Source organism: Zingiber officinale, chromosome 4B (assembly GCF_018446385.1).
Source record: "Zingiber officinale cultivar Zhangliang chromosome 4B, Zo_v1.1, whole genome shotgun sequence".
NCBI lineage: Eukaryota > Viridiplantae > Streptophyta > Magnoliopsida > Zingiberales > Zingiberaceae > Zingiber > Zingiber officinale.
The window spans coordinates 130,785,355-130,806,043 of NC_055993.1; the positions used below are offsets into that span (position 1 = coordinate 130,785,355).

The 20,689-nt window shown below is 36.4% G+C and overlaps 1 protein-coding gene across 1 annotated transcript; it reads left to right on the forward strand.

The window, feature by feature from the left end:
• The first annotated feature begins 1,889 nt into the window (after positions 1-1,889).
• Positions 1,890-14,547, forward strand: LOC121976776 (lysine-specific demethylase JMJ705-like). Its single transcript, XM_042529114.1, has 7 exons — positions 1,890-2,967; positions 4,325-4,403; positions 4,487-4,554; positions 6,209-6,359; positions 8,580-9,289; positions 10,805-11,611; positions 12,905-14,547. The coding sequence occupies exons 1-7, from the start codon at positions 2,067-2,069 to the stop codon at positions 14,131-14,133; spliced, it is 3,945 nt and encodes a 1,314-aa protein (XP_042385048.1). The 5' UTR covers positions 1,890-2,066; the 3' UTR covers positions 14,134-14,547.
• The last annotated feature ends 6,142 nt before the right edge of the window (positions 14,548-20,689 follow it).

Below are 20,689 nucleotides of genomic sequence, written 5' to 3' on the forward strand. Positions count from 1 at the left end.
CTTGAAGGGAATAGTAGGCATCTGCCTGACCTAAGATTTCATGGAAATCTAAAAGTCAGGACCAGATAGTTTTGAGACTGTCAAAACTATTTTATATCAGCTTTATATTATGCTTGTGTGCTAACTTTGTGTTACAGAGACATATGTACATCTTCAAATTCTGCACGCATGATCACTAACAAAGTCTGATTCTGAGTCTCGAATAAAAAATTATGACTTTCGGAAGATTTCGATATTGAACCAATAGATTGGAGGTATCCTAGGTCTGATTGGAGGCACCTCGAGATGATTAGAAGGTCCCCAGGATGCTTGGAGGTGTCTCGGAACATCCAAGACGCCTTGAACTAGAAATGTTATCAAGAAGATAATTAGCAACGACAGTGAATCAAATAAGGCCTATTTGAGGCACCTTGGGTCATTCGAGGTGCCCCAAATGCTTTATAAAACTAGTGTTCGACCAAGATCAAAGAACAATATCATTCTATGCTCAAACGATCTTCATGCTGCTCTGAAATTTGACTACGACGCTCCAATACTGCTCTAATATCGACACTCTACTTCAGTTTTTTTTTGTATCAGTATAATTTTATTATTGCATTTGTCTTTTTTTTATACAATTTTTAAGGGTTGATTGACTTGTTACCATTCCCATTTTTGGTAAAAGACAAATCTTCGCCTTTGAATTTTCATTCGGAGAAAGAGATTTTTAGTGAATTGTTTATCGGAAGTGATCAACGATCGTGAGTCTTGAACTAGCAATCGTCAGATTATGAACCAAGTAAAAAGAAACTATGATAACATTATTTTGTTTGTTGTTATTTTTATATCCGCTACATATTTTCTGAAAAATATGTAAAAATAAAATCTGTTATTCATCCCCTCTAGCGCTTCTTCAATCCTATAATTTTTTTTTTGGGTAAATCATATATCTAGCTTTATGATCTAACTAATCTTGGAGATGATCCCATCAAAAATTTCTATCAGTTATTAGAGTAATTGGAAAGCACAGATGGATCGTAATGGATAATTTCGCATCACAAAGTAATTTAAACTTCTCAAGCATGTGCTTGAGTGAGAATGAGTTTTTTTAATCAGTGAGGATGTTCATTGTAATCAAAGTGATTCAATAGGATATGTTGCAACATAAATGAGAGAATGAGATTTATTTTTTTAGTTAATTCATCTATCAACTAGTCCTAAAAGCGGAAGACGTTCCTCCGATTCACCACAAGGTAAATTTGAAAGTACCAATGACTCCTAATAGTTTGAGCATTATAGGCGAAAGTTGTCCTTTCAGATGAGTTTAGTGGCTAGCGTATGAGGTGTTATCATCATGAGGTATGAGATTCGAATATCAATAAAATCGAAGTATATGTCTCCCTCATATGTTAGTCACTATTCCAAACGCTAGTAGTCATCCGTGATTTACTTTCTCCGTATTATCTTGTGATGAATTGACAGGGATACTAAAAACGAACGTATTCATCTTTTACCATCATTATAAATATAAGTTTATTCCGTATGAAAATCGAATCCTCCCATCCATTTTATCTCTTACCATTTTCAATCCAGAAAAATGTTCATTTATAATTTCAATCAAATCAATGTTAACCTCCTTTTGTCGATCAAATTAGTTAAATGTGTAAATTTAATTAGTTTTATTAAAAAAACAAATTAAGCAAGCTTGAAAGTTGAAAGGAAGATTAAATAGCAAAATGGTAAAATGAAATAATTTATTAGATTATAGGGGTGTGAAAGAGGCATATAATAAACTACAGGGAGCGAAAGAGGAATTTCACATATCCGGCGGGCGTTCTGAAAGGTGCGTAAATTTTAAGGTGGAAAAAGCGAAAACCTTTCAGGGGCACATATGTAATTCCGTTACTCTCCCTCTTCCACTTGATGGCTTGATGCCTCTCTCTCTCTCTCTCTCTCATCCTCTGCTCTGCTCTGCTCCTCTCCCTCTCCACATCGCCGAGAAGAGCAAGGCATCAAGGCAGAGTGGAAGCTCGCTCTCTTCGACATGGACATGAGGCCATGAGGGCGATCCTGCTCCGCCACTGCTGATGGCCGACGGAGCTTCGTCGTCCTCCTCCCCAGGCGCGGCGGCCCCCGAGCTGCCTCCCCTTGAGGTGCCGCTCTGGCTCCGGTCACTGCCATCGGCCCCGGAGTTCCATCCGAAGCCCCAGGATTTCCACGACCCCATCGCCTACATCCTCAAGATCGAGAAGGAGGCCGCCCCCTTCGGCATCTGCAAGATCGTGCCCCCCTTTCCCTCGCCCCCCAAGAAGACCGCCCTCGCCAATCTGAACCGCTCATTCGCCGCCCGGTGTCCCCTCCCCAAGAAGCAGCCCCCGACGTTCACTACCCGCCAGCAGCAGATCGGCTTCTGCCCTCGCCGCCCCCGCCCCGTCCAGAAGCACGTATGGCAGAGCGGCGCGTACCACACTCTCCAGCAGTTCGAGGTCAAGGCCCGGAAGTTCGAACGCTCGTATGTGCGCCGGACCGTGAGCCGGAAGGCCGCTTCTGCCGCTGCGCTCTCCCCGCTTGAGATGGAGACCCTCTTCTGGCGGGCCTCTGCGGACAAGCCCTTCACCGTTGAGTACGCCAACGACATGCCGGGGTCCGGGTTCGTCCCGCTCCCTGCCTCGGGCAGGAGCTCCTGGCCTGATCGTCTACCGGTTAACGTCGGTGAGTCTGCGTGGAACATGCGGGGCGTGTCCCGGGCCAAGAGCTCTCTGCTTCGGCTGATGAAGGAGGAGATTCCAGGGGTGACGTCCCCCATGGTGTACGTTGCCATGCTCTTCAGCTGGTTCGCGTGGCACGTCGAGGACCATGAGCTGCATAGCTTAAATTACCTCCACATGGGCTCAGGGAAAACATGGTACGGAGTGCCGAGGGATGCCAGACTCGCATTTGAGGAGGTGGTTCGGGTGCATGGCTACGGCGGGGAGTTAAACCCCCTCAGTGAGTCTAGTTATCTAAATATGCTCGTTTATGCTGCATTCCGATTTTCTCTTTAGTTCTTTGTGTAACTCAGCATATCATGGTCGCATGATTCTTTTCTTCACCACCTACACTTTTAGGACTTTGCTGCCTAGGTATCGGAACAGATTGGAATAGAGAACTAACAGATATTAACGGACTCAGCTACGTTGTACCCTCTCATGAACATTTTAAGGGCTAAAAAGAAAAAAAAAATCTAGAAATCCACATGTGAAATAGTAGATCTAAAAATTTAGAGATCATGCCTGACAGTGACAGCCTTTATAACCGATGTGAAGGCTATAACCCAAGTAGAAATGTTGCATTCATGGTCTATGTGATACCTAGCACATGCTTGTTTAGCCACTGAGGGGCCACCTGGATGAATTAATCTGCATGTGTCCTTGATCATAGTATAGTCAGATGTATGATCTTCAATGTTTTTTTCTTTTTCTTTTTGGAATTGATGCGTTATCCTCTTGAATCTTGATTTGCTGCTTTTGAAATGATGATTCTGTACTAATGTGCAGAATGTTGTAATCATGTCCTTCCATCTCGTGCAATCACTGATATGAGCATGACATGGTCATATACCATCTAATCTTGTGGCTTGTTGCCATTATAGTTGTCCCCTTGGGGCAGCCGAGTGGTTAGCGCATGAGGTGCTGTCAACTTGAGGTATGAGATTTGAATCTCGACATAGCAAGGTAAATACCTCCCTCATGTGCCAGTCATTATTCCAAGGACTACTAGTCATCTGTGATTTACCTCCTCCGTGTTGGCCTTGGGACGGGTTGGCGGGGGCGCTGGGGCGAGCGCTGTCGCTTTTTGCCAACTTGTTGCCATTATACTTGATCATAAAATTCTAGAACATGCAAATGCTTACAATGATGTGCTGCATGCTTGGAACAAGGTTATCTTTTTAAGGATTTACAGGGATGGTACTTAGTGGGTCCAAGACTAAGCCATGCTAGCACATTTTAGATGCTTGCGCTTCATCAATTGCTATAAGTGTCTTTTTCTTTTCCCTCCGAACTTCTGACTAATTACATACTCCAGAAATCTTCTTATAGTAATGATAAATGCTCCTTTGCTTTACATTTTATATTTTATTTTATGTTTTTGACAATTGAAGCATGAAATTTCTTTTGTAATATTTTAGTTTCTTATAAGCATGCTGTTCTCACACCTAGTTTTATCAATTAAATATTAACTAAGAAGGTTGCCTTTAATAATATTATGTGTTTTTACACAATGATTGTTTAGCTACTTAAAAAGGTCATTAGAGTATCCAAATGACTTGGTAAACCATTAGTTAAAATGAATGAAACCTTGACAGTGACTTTTGCCATCCTGGGTGAGAAGACCACTGTTATGTCTCCTGAAGTATTTGTTCAGATGGGGATCCCATGCTGCAGGTGATATTTACACAGATTGATTTTGGAATCCCCACTATCCTTCCTTTTTTGTTCATTATAGCTAGTTTATTTTCTTTGAGCAGGTTGGTCCAAAATGCTGGAGAGTTTGTTGTCACATTTCCTGGAGCTTATCATATGGGATTCAGTCATGGTAGGCCATGCCCTCCTAACATACTTTTACAGCAGACCTTGAGTATTTCTCAATAAAGTCCTCCTATTGATGGATGGAAGCAAAGATGGTATTTGGATGAACTGTGATTTATATATAGCTAGGTACTTTTTGACAGTCTTACATGGGGCAGTTCCATTGAATGTGTCACCCACTAATTGGAGTCTGAGGAGGGGGTCAGTCGTTGCAGCCTTAAGCAGTATCATATTGCTCAAAACGTCACCCTATTTTATGGATAATCTGTAAATGAATTGAATATATATTAGCCAATGTGGAAAAGTGTATATAACTTAATAGGTTGAGTTCAGTTGATATATAGCAGAAGCAGCATAACCATAATGTGTATAAGCAAACTTATTTTGATGTAAATAGAACCGGAAGTTAAAACACTGTTGATATGAGATATTATTAGTTCTCTGTTTGAGGATAGCAGTAGTACTATATTTTCCCCTTTTAAGTATGAAGACATATGCCTAAACAATTTCACCTTGCAGTTAATTAATTACTATAAGAATTTACTACTGACTTAGATGGCCAAATTTTGCTATAGGGGTGGTTCAAGACTTCGTTATTGGATATGCATCCATTTGGGAGTGACAACTTGAGAACTATTTCTAATTGTATTTCTTCCTTGGTTTTCTGTCTTTGCTACAAAGATTTTCCCCCGTAAAAGAAACAATAAATCTGATATCTTGATGCCCTTTTAATCTAGTTTAATATCCAACAATGGCTATTATGTAGTGGTATCCAAGACTTTGTGACTTAATGTTGTGAAAATTACTATCTAATTCCTTATTTAGCCAAAATGTTTGCTTTTTCTTGTCTTAATCAAGAGTTCAATGGTCAAAACTGAAAACAAATGACTTAAAAATGAAACTCATGACTTCTGGGTTGGCTGAAGATATAATTGGTTTTGCTTTTAAGCTGAGATGTTAATCATGTAAACTCCACATCTCAAACTTCTTAACCATCTGATTACTGTTTCCTCATCTATACTTTTGCTACATCTAAATGACTGTTTAATAGATGATTAATAGTAGAATAATTTTTGAATATAGTAATAGGAAAAAAGAAGAAGGATGACTGGTAAGACAACAGAACTGTGGAGATGCTATTTACAATACCAAAATAAGAAAAAAATGTCTCATCCTTTGTTCGAATTTCACTGAGAATAATTGGAAATTTAATTTGAAAATGGGGATCAGGAAATAAAGAGTAAAAAAGAATCAGGCATGGTATGAGAACACATTTATTCCCAGAAATGTATATGATTCCTTCTGATATTTTTTTCTTTTACTCGTTGGCAGGGCCAGGAGATAAAGGATGTTATAAGTTATAACATGCTATGGTGTACATTTCATGTGATAAATTTAAATTAAATTATTTTGGACTAGAAACAACCAAAATTTAGTACCTTCTTATCCATCACCTTGTTATTTGCAAATCATTTTAGCCTTGATATGTTCACTGATGCTTGTATCACTCCCAATACAAGGTTCTGTAACATGAGTTTTCTCACATTTACACCAATGTCTTGAATCATGCAAACCAACAGTTTTTCAACAATAAACATACCACGTTGGTGCATTTTGGGAAGTGTTGCATAATCACAAATAGTTTGTTATTGTCTTCACAGGATTCAACTGTGGGGAGGCAGCAAACATTGCTACTCCTGAATGGTTGAGATTTGCCAAAGAAGCTGCAGTTCGAAGGGCTTCAATGAATTATCCACCTATGGTTTCTCATTTTCAGTTGCTATATGCACTTGCATTATCATTACGTACTAGGTTAGCTTTAGCAGATTGATGCATTGCAGGTTGTTTTATTCAAATTTGTCTTTTAACTATTGTATCATCATTCTGTGATGGCTTCTGTTTTTGTTTATCTTAAGTTTCTTTTGTTAGTGTTATACTGTAATCTTTTTGTTATATATTTTCATTGACACTAGTAGTTGGTTGTAAAGTATGAGGAATGTGGGATGGAAAGGAAACCAAACAAAACTGACTCTAGTTGCAGTGTGGGTCTAATGTCAGTAGGATACTATAACTAAGTAATCTTTCTTTAGTTTTATTTTTTTGAATTTTGTTTGTGTTTCAATTTTGCACTGGCCATGGATTTGATCTACTAAATTAGGTCCCTATTTAATGGCAGTACTAATTTTGCACTGGCCATAGTTTGAATTTTGTTTTTGAATCACTATATGTGATTATTAAGATATCCTATTTTTATGATTCACTCTTTTCTATAATGTACTTCTCCTGTTCAATATTGAACTACCACTGTCTATGTAATTATCTGCCTAACTAGTTTCTAGAAGGATGTATCTTATCTAGGTTGGTTTTGCATTGCCACTAACTTGAACAATGATTTCCACACTACAGCGGTTTCCTTTTGCTCACTGTATGTTGTTTCTAAGGAGATAGTTTGATAGAGAAGTAAGATGCTGCAATTAGGGGTTTGAAAAACTTTTCCATACTGATTGAATTTGTCAGTCCAAGAGATGTTCATTAGGAGGACCACTTTGTTTCTTGTGGTTCTCTAGAACTGTGAGCACTTACTGGCATATGCCGTACAACACACCTAATATGATTCATATACCACTCCTTAGATGTGGTATACTACTCGAAACATATCATCAAATTTTGTCCTTTATTTGTTTTTGATTTTGCATCGTTGGCACAATAGGATATGGTCTTATCTGTGGGAGCACTGAAGTGATATGGTATTCTAATTTAAATCAGGATGGGTGTAAATGAAAGAAATTTATATGGCAATCTTAGCTAAAAAATATAATGATAGCAATATCAGTGTGAAAACTAAAACCCCATTTACTTGGGACTTGGGAGGAAGGAAATAGAAACGATAGACAGAAAGAATGTTTGGATTTTTTCCCCTGTTGTTTACTAGGGAAGACAAAATTGGAGAATGGAATTTTAACATCAAGGCTGCTTTACTTGGGAAGAAAGCAAAGGAGATAGAAACCTGAAAATGGTTAAAATGGTCATTTTACCCATGGTGTTTATCCTGTCTTGATTACACACAAAAATTTGATTTCATGTTACAACAACAACCAAGCCTTATCCCACTAAATGGGATTTCATGTTGTACACTTATTTTTATTTGATTTTCTAATTTAACTGGCGCAAACAATAATTTATACTATAAGATAGAACCAACTATAATCGTCAGAGTTGTCTATTATCATTGGGGTTGAAGATGCTGCGAATTACAAATCTTGGCACTTCTGTAGTTGTGTGGAGTACTCGCCTTTAGCGAGCCCTGGCTCTATTCTCATGCAACTCTGCTGACTCCTACTGCAAAGGTCATGGAACTCCAATGCAAGTAGGAACTCCGTACCCCATCCTTGAATGAATTTTCCATCTTTGGTCTCACTTTACCGAACCAACAAGTGCTGGCTTTGGCCACAAATGTAACAGTACATTCTAAGAATAAGAAAAATAGTAGACATTTGAATAGAGCATCATTGGTACTAGGAGTTGAGACTACAATCATGTCAGTATGATGAATATTAGCAATGGATATTCTCCAAGGTGTGTCTGTCTTCATTGACATATAGGGCATATGGAGCCCAATTGCATAATGTGGTTGTCAACACTCACCATATAAGTTTAAAAATACGACCATAAGCATGTATCAATAAGTTTGCATTTTTGGTCTATATCAGCTGATTTTTTTCACAGTTGCAAGAAATGTAGTCACTCATTAATTAAATTTGATGCTGTTTCTGCATTTCTTCACAATGGAATATTATGCTACGAGTTTTGCTTTGGTCATGCAACCCTGTACTTTCTAGTTTGTGTTTGAGTTCAATAGGTGTCAATGAATGCGATATGAGTTCACTATTGTTGTTGGGATGAATGTTAGAAACTTTTCTTTTTTCCTTAAGATCTGAGATCAAAGAAGAACATTCTTTTTATCTCATCATCCTTGATGTTTTAACTGTCGTATCAGAAAATATTAAAATGAATGGATGCTGCTTTTTCCAGGATGCCCATAGGCTTTGGAAGTGAGCCACGGAGTTCTAGACTCAAGCATAAAATGAAAGGAGAAGGGGAAGAGATGATAAAAAAAGCATTTGTTCAAAATGTGATTCAGAATAATTATTTACTTAGCATTCTTCTTGATAGGGGAACTTCCTGTGTGGTTCTTCCTCAGAGTGTACCTGAAAGTCCTTTATTCTCAAATTCATTGATGAGAACCCAAGTAAAAGTAAAGCCAAGATTGTCACTTGGTTTATGTAGTCAGCAAGGAGCTCTAGAAGCATTAGAACTTTCTCCTTCAAATGCTGTTGGATTAAGCTGGAAAACAACAGTCAGAGATTTCAATGGCTTGTTTCCTACTGATGGAAACTCTGTACAAATAGAGAACAGCAAAATAAACTCATCAGGAACATGGAGCAAATTTCCTAGTTCTGATCCCAAACATTTGCCATCTGACTCACAAAAAGTGGAAGGTGGAAAAGAAGGAACAAGGCAAGGTGAAGGATTGCTAGATCAAGGATTATTGTCATGTGTCACCTGTGGAATCTTGAGCTTTGCATGTGTAGCTATCATTCAACCCACTGAAAGATCAGCCAATTATCTCATGTCTGTAGATTGTGGTTTCCTGCATAATCCCCTTGTTGATTCAGGAAAAGATAGTGGCATAGACAGAGAAAAAAGTTGGAAGAGAAGCAGAAACAAACACATTGACATTGGTAAGATGTAACCTTAAGATTGCACTATGATTTTACTTTCAGTGCAAATAATTCAAAATCAGAAATATCACCTGTTTTTTTTTCAAAGATTAATGTGTTGCGAATACCAATATGCTACTGATCCTGTGTGTTGAAGACATATCTATAAATACATTAGGACCTTTTTGTAATTTACAAATGTAGGAATATGTAAATGGCAATAACACAAAAGATATAGGTAGAGGGCTACCTTGGGAAACCCTAGTAATTTTCCCTGTGTGGGATTTGCTCTATTTGTTTAGTTGTTCCCCTGTGCAAATTATATAATATCATAACCAGAAAAAATACAAACAATCTATCCCAACCATCAGAATCTGCTATGTGATAAGTCATATTTTGAAATTGTTCAACACCACTTGTTCTTTCAGAAATTGTCTGATAATTTTCAATGTGGGACACTGTTATATTACTTTCATTGTATATCTGAAATCACTTACAGTTCTTTTGATCTTTATTTTTTCATGCTACGACTAAGATAATGCTTCCATCTTTGGTTCCATTATGCTGGATGCCAAAACTTATGTTGGCTTTTGCTGATTAATATGTGTTTTTAGTGTTTAGAGGATGGACAGAAAGCATCAGTATTTTGAATTTCATCTATTCATCATTTTTCAATGATCATGCAGTGAGACCAACATATAAGATTTTTGTTCAACCAACAACATCATAAAATTAAATCTAATTACATGGTAAGCAAAAATAAGGTAAGTATTGGGGTCTATAACCTTCATTGTTAATTTCCAGATTCTCCATTGTAAGAATTTGCTTTCTTGGAATTTGTTTTTGCAATTTCCCCTACATTGAGAGACTAAAGAAGTGAAGTTTTGTGTTTGATAAAGCCATGCTATTTGTGTGCCTACTACTCGGCTATTTTCACATTGATACATGCCAAAATTATGTAGGCCTAAGCTAAGTCCTTGCAGATTTGTTCAATATCCAGGGCTTGATGCCAACATAGTCCCAATATATTAGAGACTTCTTAGTCATTGCAAGACCAACAAAGCCACTGCTTTTGTTATTTATGAATAAGATAAAAATCATGAATGTTTTGCCTTAGTTGTACTGTTGAAGGCACTGTTTTATAAGTATCCACATCACAGTTAATCAGCATCTTTCTGCTTGTTTTTCTTGTCAAGAATTTGCATAATCTAATCATATCATAGTGGTTAGACACTTGTTACATGTAACTATGTCAATCATGTGGGAAATACAATTTCCAACCTGCAAACTTGCAAAATTAATTTCAGCCTGTATTTTTGGTGTAGTAAAGTTTGTCAACTTTTCAGTGAACTTCTGATGGAGAGGTTTCATAAATTGACTCTCAGATGGCATGCTTGTGCACAGTCACTCAGGAAATTTGTTATAAGTTTCTTTCTCTAAACTATAATTTTCTTCACGCCTAGAATTTATAATAACGTTATTTTGATTTTATCCCTTATCTTCAGTTCTCATGCTGAAAATTTGTTCAAGTTTCAGACCAGGCTGAAGTAATGTCTGATGTTGGATGTCCTGGCGACACTTCTGCACTCGATCTTTTAGCTTCTGTTTATGCAGACCTTTCAGATAATGATGATGAAAGTGTTTCACATGAAAATTCTATCCTCTTTTATAAAAATGCTGCAACAAAATCCTTATCATTAGCTAATCAAGACTTGAGATCTGAGGTTGAGCCCCAGGTCCATTGTTCAAGAGGTGTAGCCAATGAAGATTTGGACTTGCCTGGTACAGACTACAATGAGATGTTTGCTCAAAGTTCTCAATCTGTTGATAGTTCTGATAATTTAGATGGGCATGATATTGCTGTTGAAAAATGCCACCTGAAATTAGAATTATGTAGTTCAAATCAGAAAGAAAACAGGAATTTTGCAGGAGCATGCACTTTAGAAAAAAAGGAGACAACAGTAGATACTTCTAGATCCTGCAACAGAAATGTAACAGAATCTACAGATGTTCATTGCAGGGAACATGGTGAGTGTCAGACTAGTCAAACTGCTGAACTTTGTTCCTGTAGCTTGAAGAAGGAAAAGCCAACTGCTACTGTGGTAAATCTTTCTGCAAACTGTGATATCTCTAACAATCTGGCTATGCCTGAAAAAATTGCAGCAATATGTCCAGAAGCTAGTAAAGTAGATACAAAAATAATGAACTCAACCACCTCACTTATTCATGGGGCAGAAAGAGATTCTTCCCGGATGCATGTATTCTGTCTGGAGCATGCTAAAGAGGTTGAAAAACAACTTAGGCATATAGGCGGGGGGCATATGATGCTGTTATGTCATCCAGGTGATTTGTCAAGTTAATTAAATGTCTTATGTAAACATGTTTTAGTTATTTATGATGCTTCTACGTCAGTATTCCTACTTGTTTTGTTTCTTCCTTTTACCTAATTTTTGCTGTTTTGTTAAAATTGCTAAGATTGCAAATAAATGCTCAGGTTCAGCTTAAAATGATTGTAGCCTGTTCATGATTTGTTTCCCTGGACCAAACTTCTGGATGTCATATTCTAGCTTGGCACGGTTTGACCTAACTACCTGATTATTGCCAGAAATCTATGCCAGAACTTGATTAAGGTTCAAGGTTAAAGTTGAATCCAATGAGAGATGTGGTCTGTCATTTGAATGGGCAATAAATCTTACACACCCAACTAGACTTGGATTGGAAACTGCTGCGGAAGAAATGGATGACTTCCACAGGAAGCAAGTTACGCAGGTCTGTGGAGTTGGTGCAGGGTATAGATGGTAACCTAACAAACTGCTCACCTGCAAGACGTGCATGTAGCACGTGGCACAAACTTCTATTTCAATTCAAAGATAAAATCTGGTAACCTAGTTTATTAATCCAGTTAATTGGAATGACGAACCAATTTTTCTTTCCAATCTAGCAGCTATATGTGCACTTCCCATTAGATCAACTAGACTTGCGTTTATATTCTTTGAACTCAAGCTGTTATAATTAGTCTGGAGCCTTTGTTGCATTATACCTGACTCCATGTTACCTTTGCCAAAAAGTAATTCATCTGAATTGTTTTAAGCTCCATGACTCTAAACTGTATTTATCATGGTATATGAAATTTGACTTCTTCTAATCTGATGTTGTAATTTCCTGTTTGATATTACAAACGAAATATTAAACTATATTTTATTGCCATTCCGGCATGTTCTATAATCAAACAAGAGACAATTACTTGCTGCAATTGTTTTACCTGGATAACCTGTAGAGCAGAACATGCAGTTGTCATCTGAAAAAAATGATATAATACATTATATATTCAAACATATATTTTTTCTTCACTAAAATTTTAAATAGGTTCTGTGCCTTTGCCATTGCTTTTGACAATCATAAGCTCCGTGCTTGGGTGCCATTTGCAATCAATGAATTTAATCCTTTTTTTTCCAGCTTTGAAACAATATACTTCATTCTTAGATGCATTCAAGTTTTGAAGTAGTTTTGTTTCTCTGAAACATGGAATTGTCCTGAAATGGAGAATGCTCTTATTAAAGATATGTTTTCTGATGCAATGCAGTAGTAGTTGTTCCAGTAGAGTTCAACTGACTTCCCCATTAATTGCATATGCAGATTATCCTAAGATTGAATCAGAAGCAAAACTATTGGAAAGAGAACTAAGAATTGGGTACACTTGGAAGAATATCAATTTCAGGGAGGCGGATAAAGAAGATTTAGACAGAATCAAGGCAACCTTGGGGGATGAGGAAGTCATACCCACAAATAGTGATTGGACAGTTAAATTAGACATCAATCTATATTATACTGCTAACCTAAGCAAATCCCCCATCTACAATAAGCAGATGCCCTATAATCCAGTGATATACAAGGCTTTTAGCTGCAATTCCACTGGTAACTCCCCAGTTAAGTCAAGGGCTTTGGCAAGGCGTGCAGGCAGGCAGAAGAAAATAGTTGTTGCTGGTAGATGGTGTGGTAAGGTTTGGATGACAAACCAGGTACACCCCTACTTGGCCCAAAAGAAGGAAACTGAGGAGCAAGGACAGATTGAATGGCAAAATTCATTTGAAAATGATCAGGATCTTTTAGATCAGATATATGTAGATGATTCAAATGGAGTTCCCCTCAAAAGTAATTCAGCAGCTGATTGTCAGGCAGCAAAATCTTCCAAGAAGAGAAAGAAGCCGCCTCAGAAGGAAAAGTATAAGAAACGCAGATGCACTGTGGCAAGTGGAAATTCAAAAACTGATGACGAACCTGGAACTTCTGGATCCTCACTTAAGAAAACTCCGAGAAGTCGCCAGCTTGGACAAGATGCCAACATAAGTAAACGGAAGTCTAATTTAAAAGATGAAGCAGGAGGTCCTAGCTCACGTCTTAGGAAACGACCCTCCAAGCCCGATGAACTCAAATTGTCTACTAAGCAGTCTAAGAGGAAAGGTAAAACCAATCATGTTGCATATCTTTCCAAGGAAGAGTATACATGTGATATTGAGGGATGCAACATGAGCTTCAGTTCAAAGCAAGATTTAACATTACACAAGAGGGACATTTGCCCTGTCAAAGGGTGCGGTAAAAAATTCTTCTCACACAAATATCTTGTACTCCACCGCAAGGTACACATGAATGACCGGCCACTTGTTTGCCCATGGAAGGGGTGCCAGATGACCTTCAAGTGGCCATGGGCCCGGACTGAACATATAAGGGTGCACACTGGTGATCGTCCTTATGTCTGTCGGGAACCAGGTTGTGGTCAAACGTTCCGATTTGTATCTGATTTTAGCCGTCACAAGCGGAAAACAGGCCATTCAATAAAGAAAGGCCGAAAGGCTCAAGCTGTATAATTTGATGAGCCTCATTCACTGATGGATACCCTGGATACTTTAGATTAATGCTATTGATTTCAAGTGGCATTACTGGCTACTGGGTGATCAGGTAGAGTAGGAGCCTCATTGTTTTTTATTTTTATTTTTATTTTTACCTTCTTGGTTAGGCTACACTAATGTTGCCATCATTATTCCAATCATATTTAACATTTATTTCTAAGTTATCTATATCAATCAGTTGGAGACTGATTTAGATGTGGGAAGTGGTTCTGATGGCTGGCAGTCATCAGAAGGGCAAGCTTAACATAACTCTAATGTCGCAACTTGTTTCACTTTGTTAATTGCCTTTGTTACAATAACTGACATTCTTATTTTCAATGCATTGTATAAGAGATTTACTCATTCTGAAATGTAAAGGATATTTTAGCAGTATTTCCTCGAGTTGGTTTTACCATTTTTGTTTGTCTTTCTTTTCAGGAAGACAAATGTTAGAGAAACACAAAACTAGACGTGAATCCTCATCATTTATGTTTGTCTTTTCGGCCAAAATTCCACAATATTCCAAGATATAGTTTTTGCTGTGTGATTCAGTATCAAAATTCTACAGATGCAATCTTGAATTTTTATTTTATTTTATTGGGTTGTTAATAAATAATTTACCATCACTAAAATATATAAAATTCATCGTTGCAATATATATATATATATATATATATATATAAAATTTATTTATTTATCTTAGAGTATATTATATGTATTTAGTATTTAAGATTTTAAAAATTAAGGATTATATGATATCATTTTTCCTTTAGAGTTGAGATTTTTTTCTTTGATCTAGAGTGTTCAAAATTAACAATTTCAGATATGGTATATTATATAGATTTAGAATTTAAGATTTAAAAGTTGGGTTATAATGAGTTTAAGTAAATAATATTTTTTTCTTTAAAATTTAGACTTTCCTTTTAAATTATAATAGTCAAAATTAAAATTTTTAAATATCCATATATTAGAATATTCTTTTATATATATATATATATATATAAACACTTTATGTCGTATCTATATTCTGTGCGCATTTAATTTGTTTCCCTTTTGTTACTTTTGATAATTGCGGACGTCCGTGTCGTTGTTTTAATTAATTAATTATTTTTTAAAAATTATAATAATAGAATTTTATTTTTAAAATTTAAAGGTTAAATTATAATATTAAGTAAAAAATTTAAATTGATTGTTCAAGTGTGAATGAGATGTGTGAGCCAAGATTATATATATATGCTGAGATTGAGAGTTGTTAGAGTAAAAAAAAAAATCATCACTTTAGTGCACTCTTTAGGACGGCCTTATATGAAGCGGATAAATTATAAGGCTATTCATCTAGTTATAAGTAAGATCAAATAGATATTTTATATCGGTTCAAAATTGATCGTCAACATTTATTGGAATATGATGGATTATACTAATTCGCAGAGACGAAATTGGAAGCAGTTGGAATGCAGCAAAGTGACACTGATCATATTAGCATCCATGAGTTGATGGAGAAGACCTGTCAATCATTTCACCCTGCCGACCAACTTGATTTCCACGCTCGTGGGAGCACCGGTGAGGTGTGATTTCAATGAGAGATAAAGACCCATCAATCATTTGACATTGACATCTCCATCTCCATCACACACACACACAATTTCCATTTTTACAAAGTGATTCAGATGAGACTTTTATCTCCAATTTAACAAAGTGAGCAATTTTATCAGTCTGAGAATAATGATCGTTTTTCTTTTCAAGTTAAAGTATAAAGGTTCTTCATTTTACAACTAGACTTGAAAATTAGAGTGAACTTTACTTTGAATTATAAAGGCAAACAATTTTAATGCTGTTCACTTCTATATGGAGGCTCATTTAATGATTTTTGAAAGAAAGTACCATCCTAGTTTTCACCCAATTAACATCACAAAGGATAAGTTGTGACCAATGAATAGTGGTCAACTAAATCACTTGAGTGGCAATTGACCATGACTTTAGGCGTTTGGGGGTGTGTCAATCCATTCACTTAGATATATTGTTCAGATTGAGAGTAGCTTTTGTACTCAATAAAGGTGATTGACAATTATGAATGGTGGGATCATGAAAAGGTAGCTTGCTTCCTCTTGCATGGCATGAGTATATTTTGTCATATGCATTTGTTTTAATCCAACGGTCTGAGATTCATCCAACTAATTTCGAAGATAAATAATTTTTCCACCTAATTTATCTATCAAATAAATTCGAAGTATAGTTTATGCATATTCAAAGGCTGACCTTCAGAATCATCCTTATAGAAATTTAAACTCTAATCTTCTTATTTGTTCTCTGAGTATTTTATCACGATACCACACACATCGAAATGCCATAATTTCTAATTGTATACTCTGATCATGCATCTCCTTTTTGAAAGAAATGAGACAAGTGGCACCCAACCCACCTATAAATCTTGAACTTTATTGCCCTCCTATTTGATTGAGTTTGGGACCACAAGACTGAAGTATGAGACCTCTCTCACTTTCACTGGCGATAGTTTGAAATAGCATAATATGTTATTCATGATGAGAACTCCACTCGTAGATGAAATGTGATAGCCATGAGAAGAAAATCCAAGTTGAATTGATGTATAATGTGAAAATTAGATGGATAAAAACTGAAAACGATATTTTTTTTACTGTATGGTTATTTATTTCTCTTTAAATTTTAAAATTTAATAAATAAATACATTCTAGGAGGCTATTGAATTTTATATTGTTCATTTGGACCTAAGTCTTATGAATTTATTTTTCGACTATATCTAAAAGACCTCAAATTAATAAAGATATCTTCCTCATTTTAAAATCATAATTTTTTTCATATATTTTTAATGTAAGATTTTGATTATATTCTCAACAAAAGATCATTTTTATCCTATAATCATGATGCAATGCAAGATAGGTTTTCTGATTTGTGATCAAATGACACTCAATGAATCAATGTAATTTGAGATCTATGAGTTGTATTTGAGCAAAACCATCTAGGGCATTTTATATAGGGGATTCCCACTGCTAGAATCACCAAGTCGATCTTATCCATAAACTTTAGTAGATCGAAATCCAACTTTGGTTGATCAACATTAATAGGAGAATTGTTAGGTAATGGTTACTATCATCCAATGGACATTTCTAAATATTTCTTGAAAATATAAATTTAGAAGAAAAAAAAAATCAAATCCATGAATGTTTGGTCGACCAAACTTCGACATTGGTATATGAACTTTCACAAAAAAGTAGTCCAAATGAATATTTGATGATCATACATCTTTTAGGTCACTTGTAACTTTGATATCGACTTCAGCCAAACTCAAACCTATTGATCTAGAACTTCTAGCTAGCTTAAGTAGTTCCTTAATATTAATACTTTTGGGCATTGACACAAGGTCCCTAAGTAACATAGCTCTTAACTAAGTACAACATCCACATTCAAATACAATCTACCCATTACTACATTATAAATAAATAGAATTTGATCTTCAAATCTTCGATCAACGTAACTTCTTTAAGCTTGACAATGTCCCTTTGTGGTTAAGGTTATCACTAGGTTTAGCTTGATTCCACTAGCCCTAGCTCGAACTAAGTTAACTTGCACACTTAATTAGCTTGTTAAATACAAACCACTCACTTTAATCATCATTTTCAAATATCAAAACTTTTAAAGGACTAACACAAGCACTCCATGATACATTTATACAACAAGATCGGGAAGGATGAATAGATAGAGCACTAAAATTAAAATGCTTGCAAAACAAACTTGACAAACCAATTCGTTAATTGTTTAATGATAGTCGTGTGTGAGTTTAGTTGATCGTGTCAAGTATTCTACCTAGTAGGAATAGTATAAGAAAGAAACAATACAATGTTAACAACACGATTCAATTGGATGAATCATCCTTACAAATCCATTATACTTGATGCGGCGATAAAGAGGGACCTATCCGGTACAGATCAATTATCGAGGTGGATGTTAAAGTCAAGGTAGTCCACACTAAGGTGTCAAAAGACTTGCTTACGGTGGTCGAGCGGAGGACGGCTACAGCGGCCGGTCGGGGCAATCAGTGTCCGATCGACAAGAGACTACAAAGGCCGGTCGGTCAATCAGTGTCCGAGCAGGGCAACTGTCGAGCTTGAGATATTTCGGTAAAACAACCAGACGCTCAGTGCGGAGCGGCATGACGCTAGGGAGACCGAAGAGCTTGTCCAAGCGGGATAGACAAGCTACTACGCCTAGTCACCACAAGGAAGAGCAGCTGAGGCTGACAGAGTGGAAGAGTCCTGACCAAGCGACTACCTCGTTCGGCCAAGCAGCGGGACCATTGCCATCTCTCTGATGCCGACAGAGCGGAGGAGTCCCGGCCGTACGACTACCCCGCTCGGCTAAACAGCAGGACCATTGTTATATTTCTCGATATCCTTTTGGGAGATAGTACCTCTGACACGAGGTATGGTCAATAGGCGGATCATACGACGGAAGCTTCTACTGTCTTGTCAGGGATATGCATGCCCTGTCAAGGTACGGTGTAAGAGGTACTTTTTTGATAGGTTCATATGACACATTGGAGAACGTGTTCATACCTCGAAGAGCGTGCACATCACCCACCATAGCTTTATTATATAAAGGGGGATCTAAGTGCCGGTGGAGGTACGTTTTATTACTGTTTGTGCTTGCGTTACTGTTGCTCCGCTTCCTTCTATACTTCCAGTGACTGGCTTGAGTGTCGGAGGGTCAACGTCGGGGACCTCTTCTCTAGTTCGACACTGACGTTATTTATTTTGTAGAACAAGACGTGGTCTAAGTCCAGTCAATACAGTAACCACATCTCCAACTTTTCACCCTCCCATTTTCGGAGAGGATCAATACTCACTCTTTCACAAGAGATAATGGAGTAGGCCTCTTATAATTGTAACCTTGAGATGTTTCCTCATAGAATTTAAAACTTAAAGAGAGGAAATTATCAAAGATTTTTTTGCATTGGAGATTTCAACTTCAATTGTAAGCCCTTTGAGAGTTTGGGCTTTTATTTACTACCGCCAAGAGAATATTTTCGTGTAATCTTTTTTCACTCAAAACTCTTCAAGTCTTTATGTAAGAGTAACTCCAATGGACATATTTCACATGCCTCTATTCAATTTAAATGGTCAATAGTTAACTACACTAGTTCAAATGACTATATCAACAATCAACTAGGAATTCAGTCAAGCCTTCATTCAAGTGGAATTAATGAACCTCCACTTGAATATTTTTGTTTCTAGTCTAGCCAATTTAATTCCTTCGAATTGAATGAAAAAGTTGAAGTCCTTGTAAGTCAACTAACGAGTCCCATAAGTTTATATAGAGCTCCCCAAAGTGTTAGATTGACTTTAGGGATCTCCCAAGTCAAGGCTTGATGCAATGTATCTTACTCACATTTTGAAATCCAATACTCATTGTTAACCCCACAAAGCAACCTTACCTAAGTAGACCCCAAACGAACCTAACTCACTGCGATTGGACTTCAAATAGTTTATAGTCCGACCAAGTCCATGATGGAGGTTTTCCCAAGGAATTGCATATCGAAATTCTAGCAACCATATGAATTCGAAAATAAAACATGTACTAGATCAAGTTAACATCAAAATTTACATCGGAAATTAAATAAACAAAAACATATGATGAAACGGCATGCAGTGGATTTGTTATCATGTCAGCATCGTCTATGAAATCCTAATCCTATGGGAGAAGAAGAACAAGAGACGGATATTTCATAGGGATTAAGGTGACAGCATTATATTCTCCTCATCAATAGAAAACAGAGAGATTTTGAATTACTCAATCATACGAGAACCACGTCCTATATATAATACTGGATTTGATTCTCACTACAAAAAATTTAGCCTCTAGCGATAAAGTTATATTGTCATTAATTGCATATAGAAACGGATCAACGATGAAATATATTTCGTCATTTAAATATCCACCGCTAACGTTTTTTGCGACTGAATATATAACACCGTTGCTGATTAACAATGGAATATATATATATATATGTTGTCATTACATATTTATATATTCCGTCACTATATTCTATAAGCCAATTAACGATAGATTTAAATAAATTCGTTGTTAATTAGCAACAGTAAATTATTATTCATCGCTAATAGCCTGAACAAAATTTAGATTCCGTAAACAAATTAACGATGGTAAGTTAATATCCTTCGCTAATTAGCGACGGAGATTACATCTCCATCGCTATTTTGATAAATAGAACTTATTGATATATTAGCGACGAATATTAAAATCTGTCGCTAATTTTCATTAAAAAAAATTAAAAAAAACTCCTTATTTTTATCCATTAGCGACGAATATTAAAATCTGGCACTAATTTTCATTAAAAAAATTTAAAAAGCTCCCTATTTTCATCAATTTTTCCTGTTATTATTTTCATAACAAACTCACAATACAATTCATATAAACGAGCTCACAACACAAAATCACATTAACATCCAAAAATAATAAAATGTATTATATAATACAATTAAAA

Coding starts and splice junctions, on each gene's coding strand:
- LOC121976776 (XM_042529114.1), top strand. CDS start 2,067: ATGGCCGACGGAGCTTCGTCGTCCTCCTCCCCAGGCGCGGCGGCCCCC. Junction 2,968..4,324: donor CGGGGAGTTAAACCCCCTCA/GTGAGTCTAGTT, acceptor AAACCTTGACAG/TGACTTTTGCCATCCTGGGT. Junction 6,360..8,579: donor GCATTATCATTACGTACTAG/GTTAGCTTTAGC, acceptor TGCTTTTTCCAG/GATGCCCATAGGCTTTGGAA.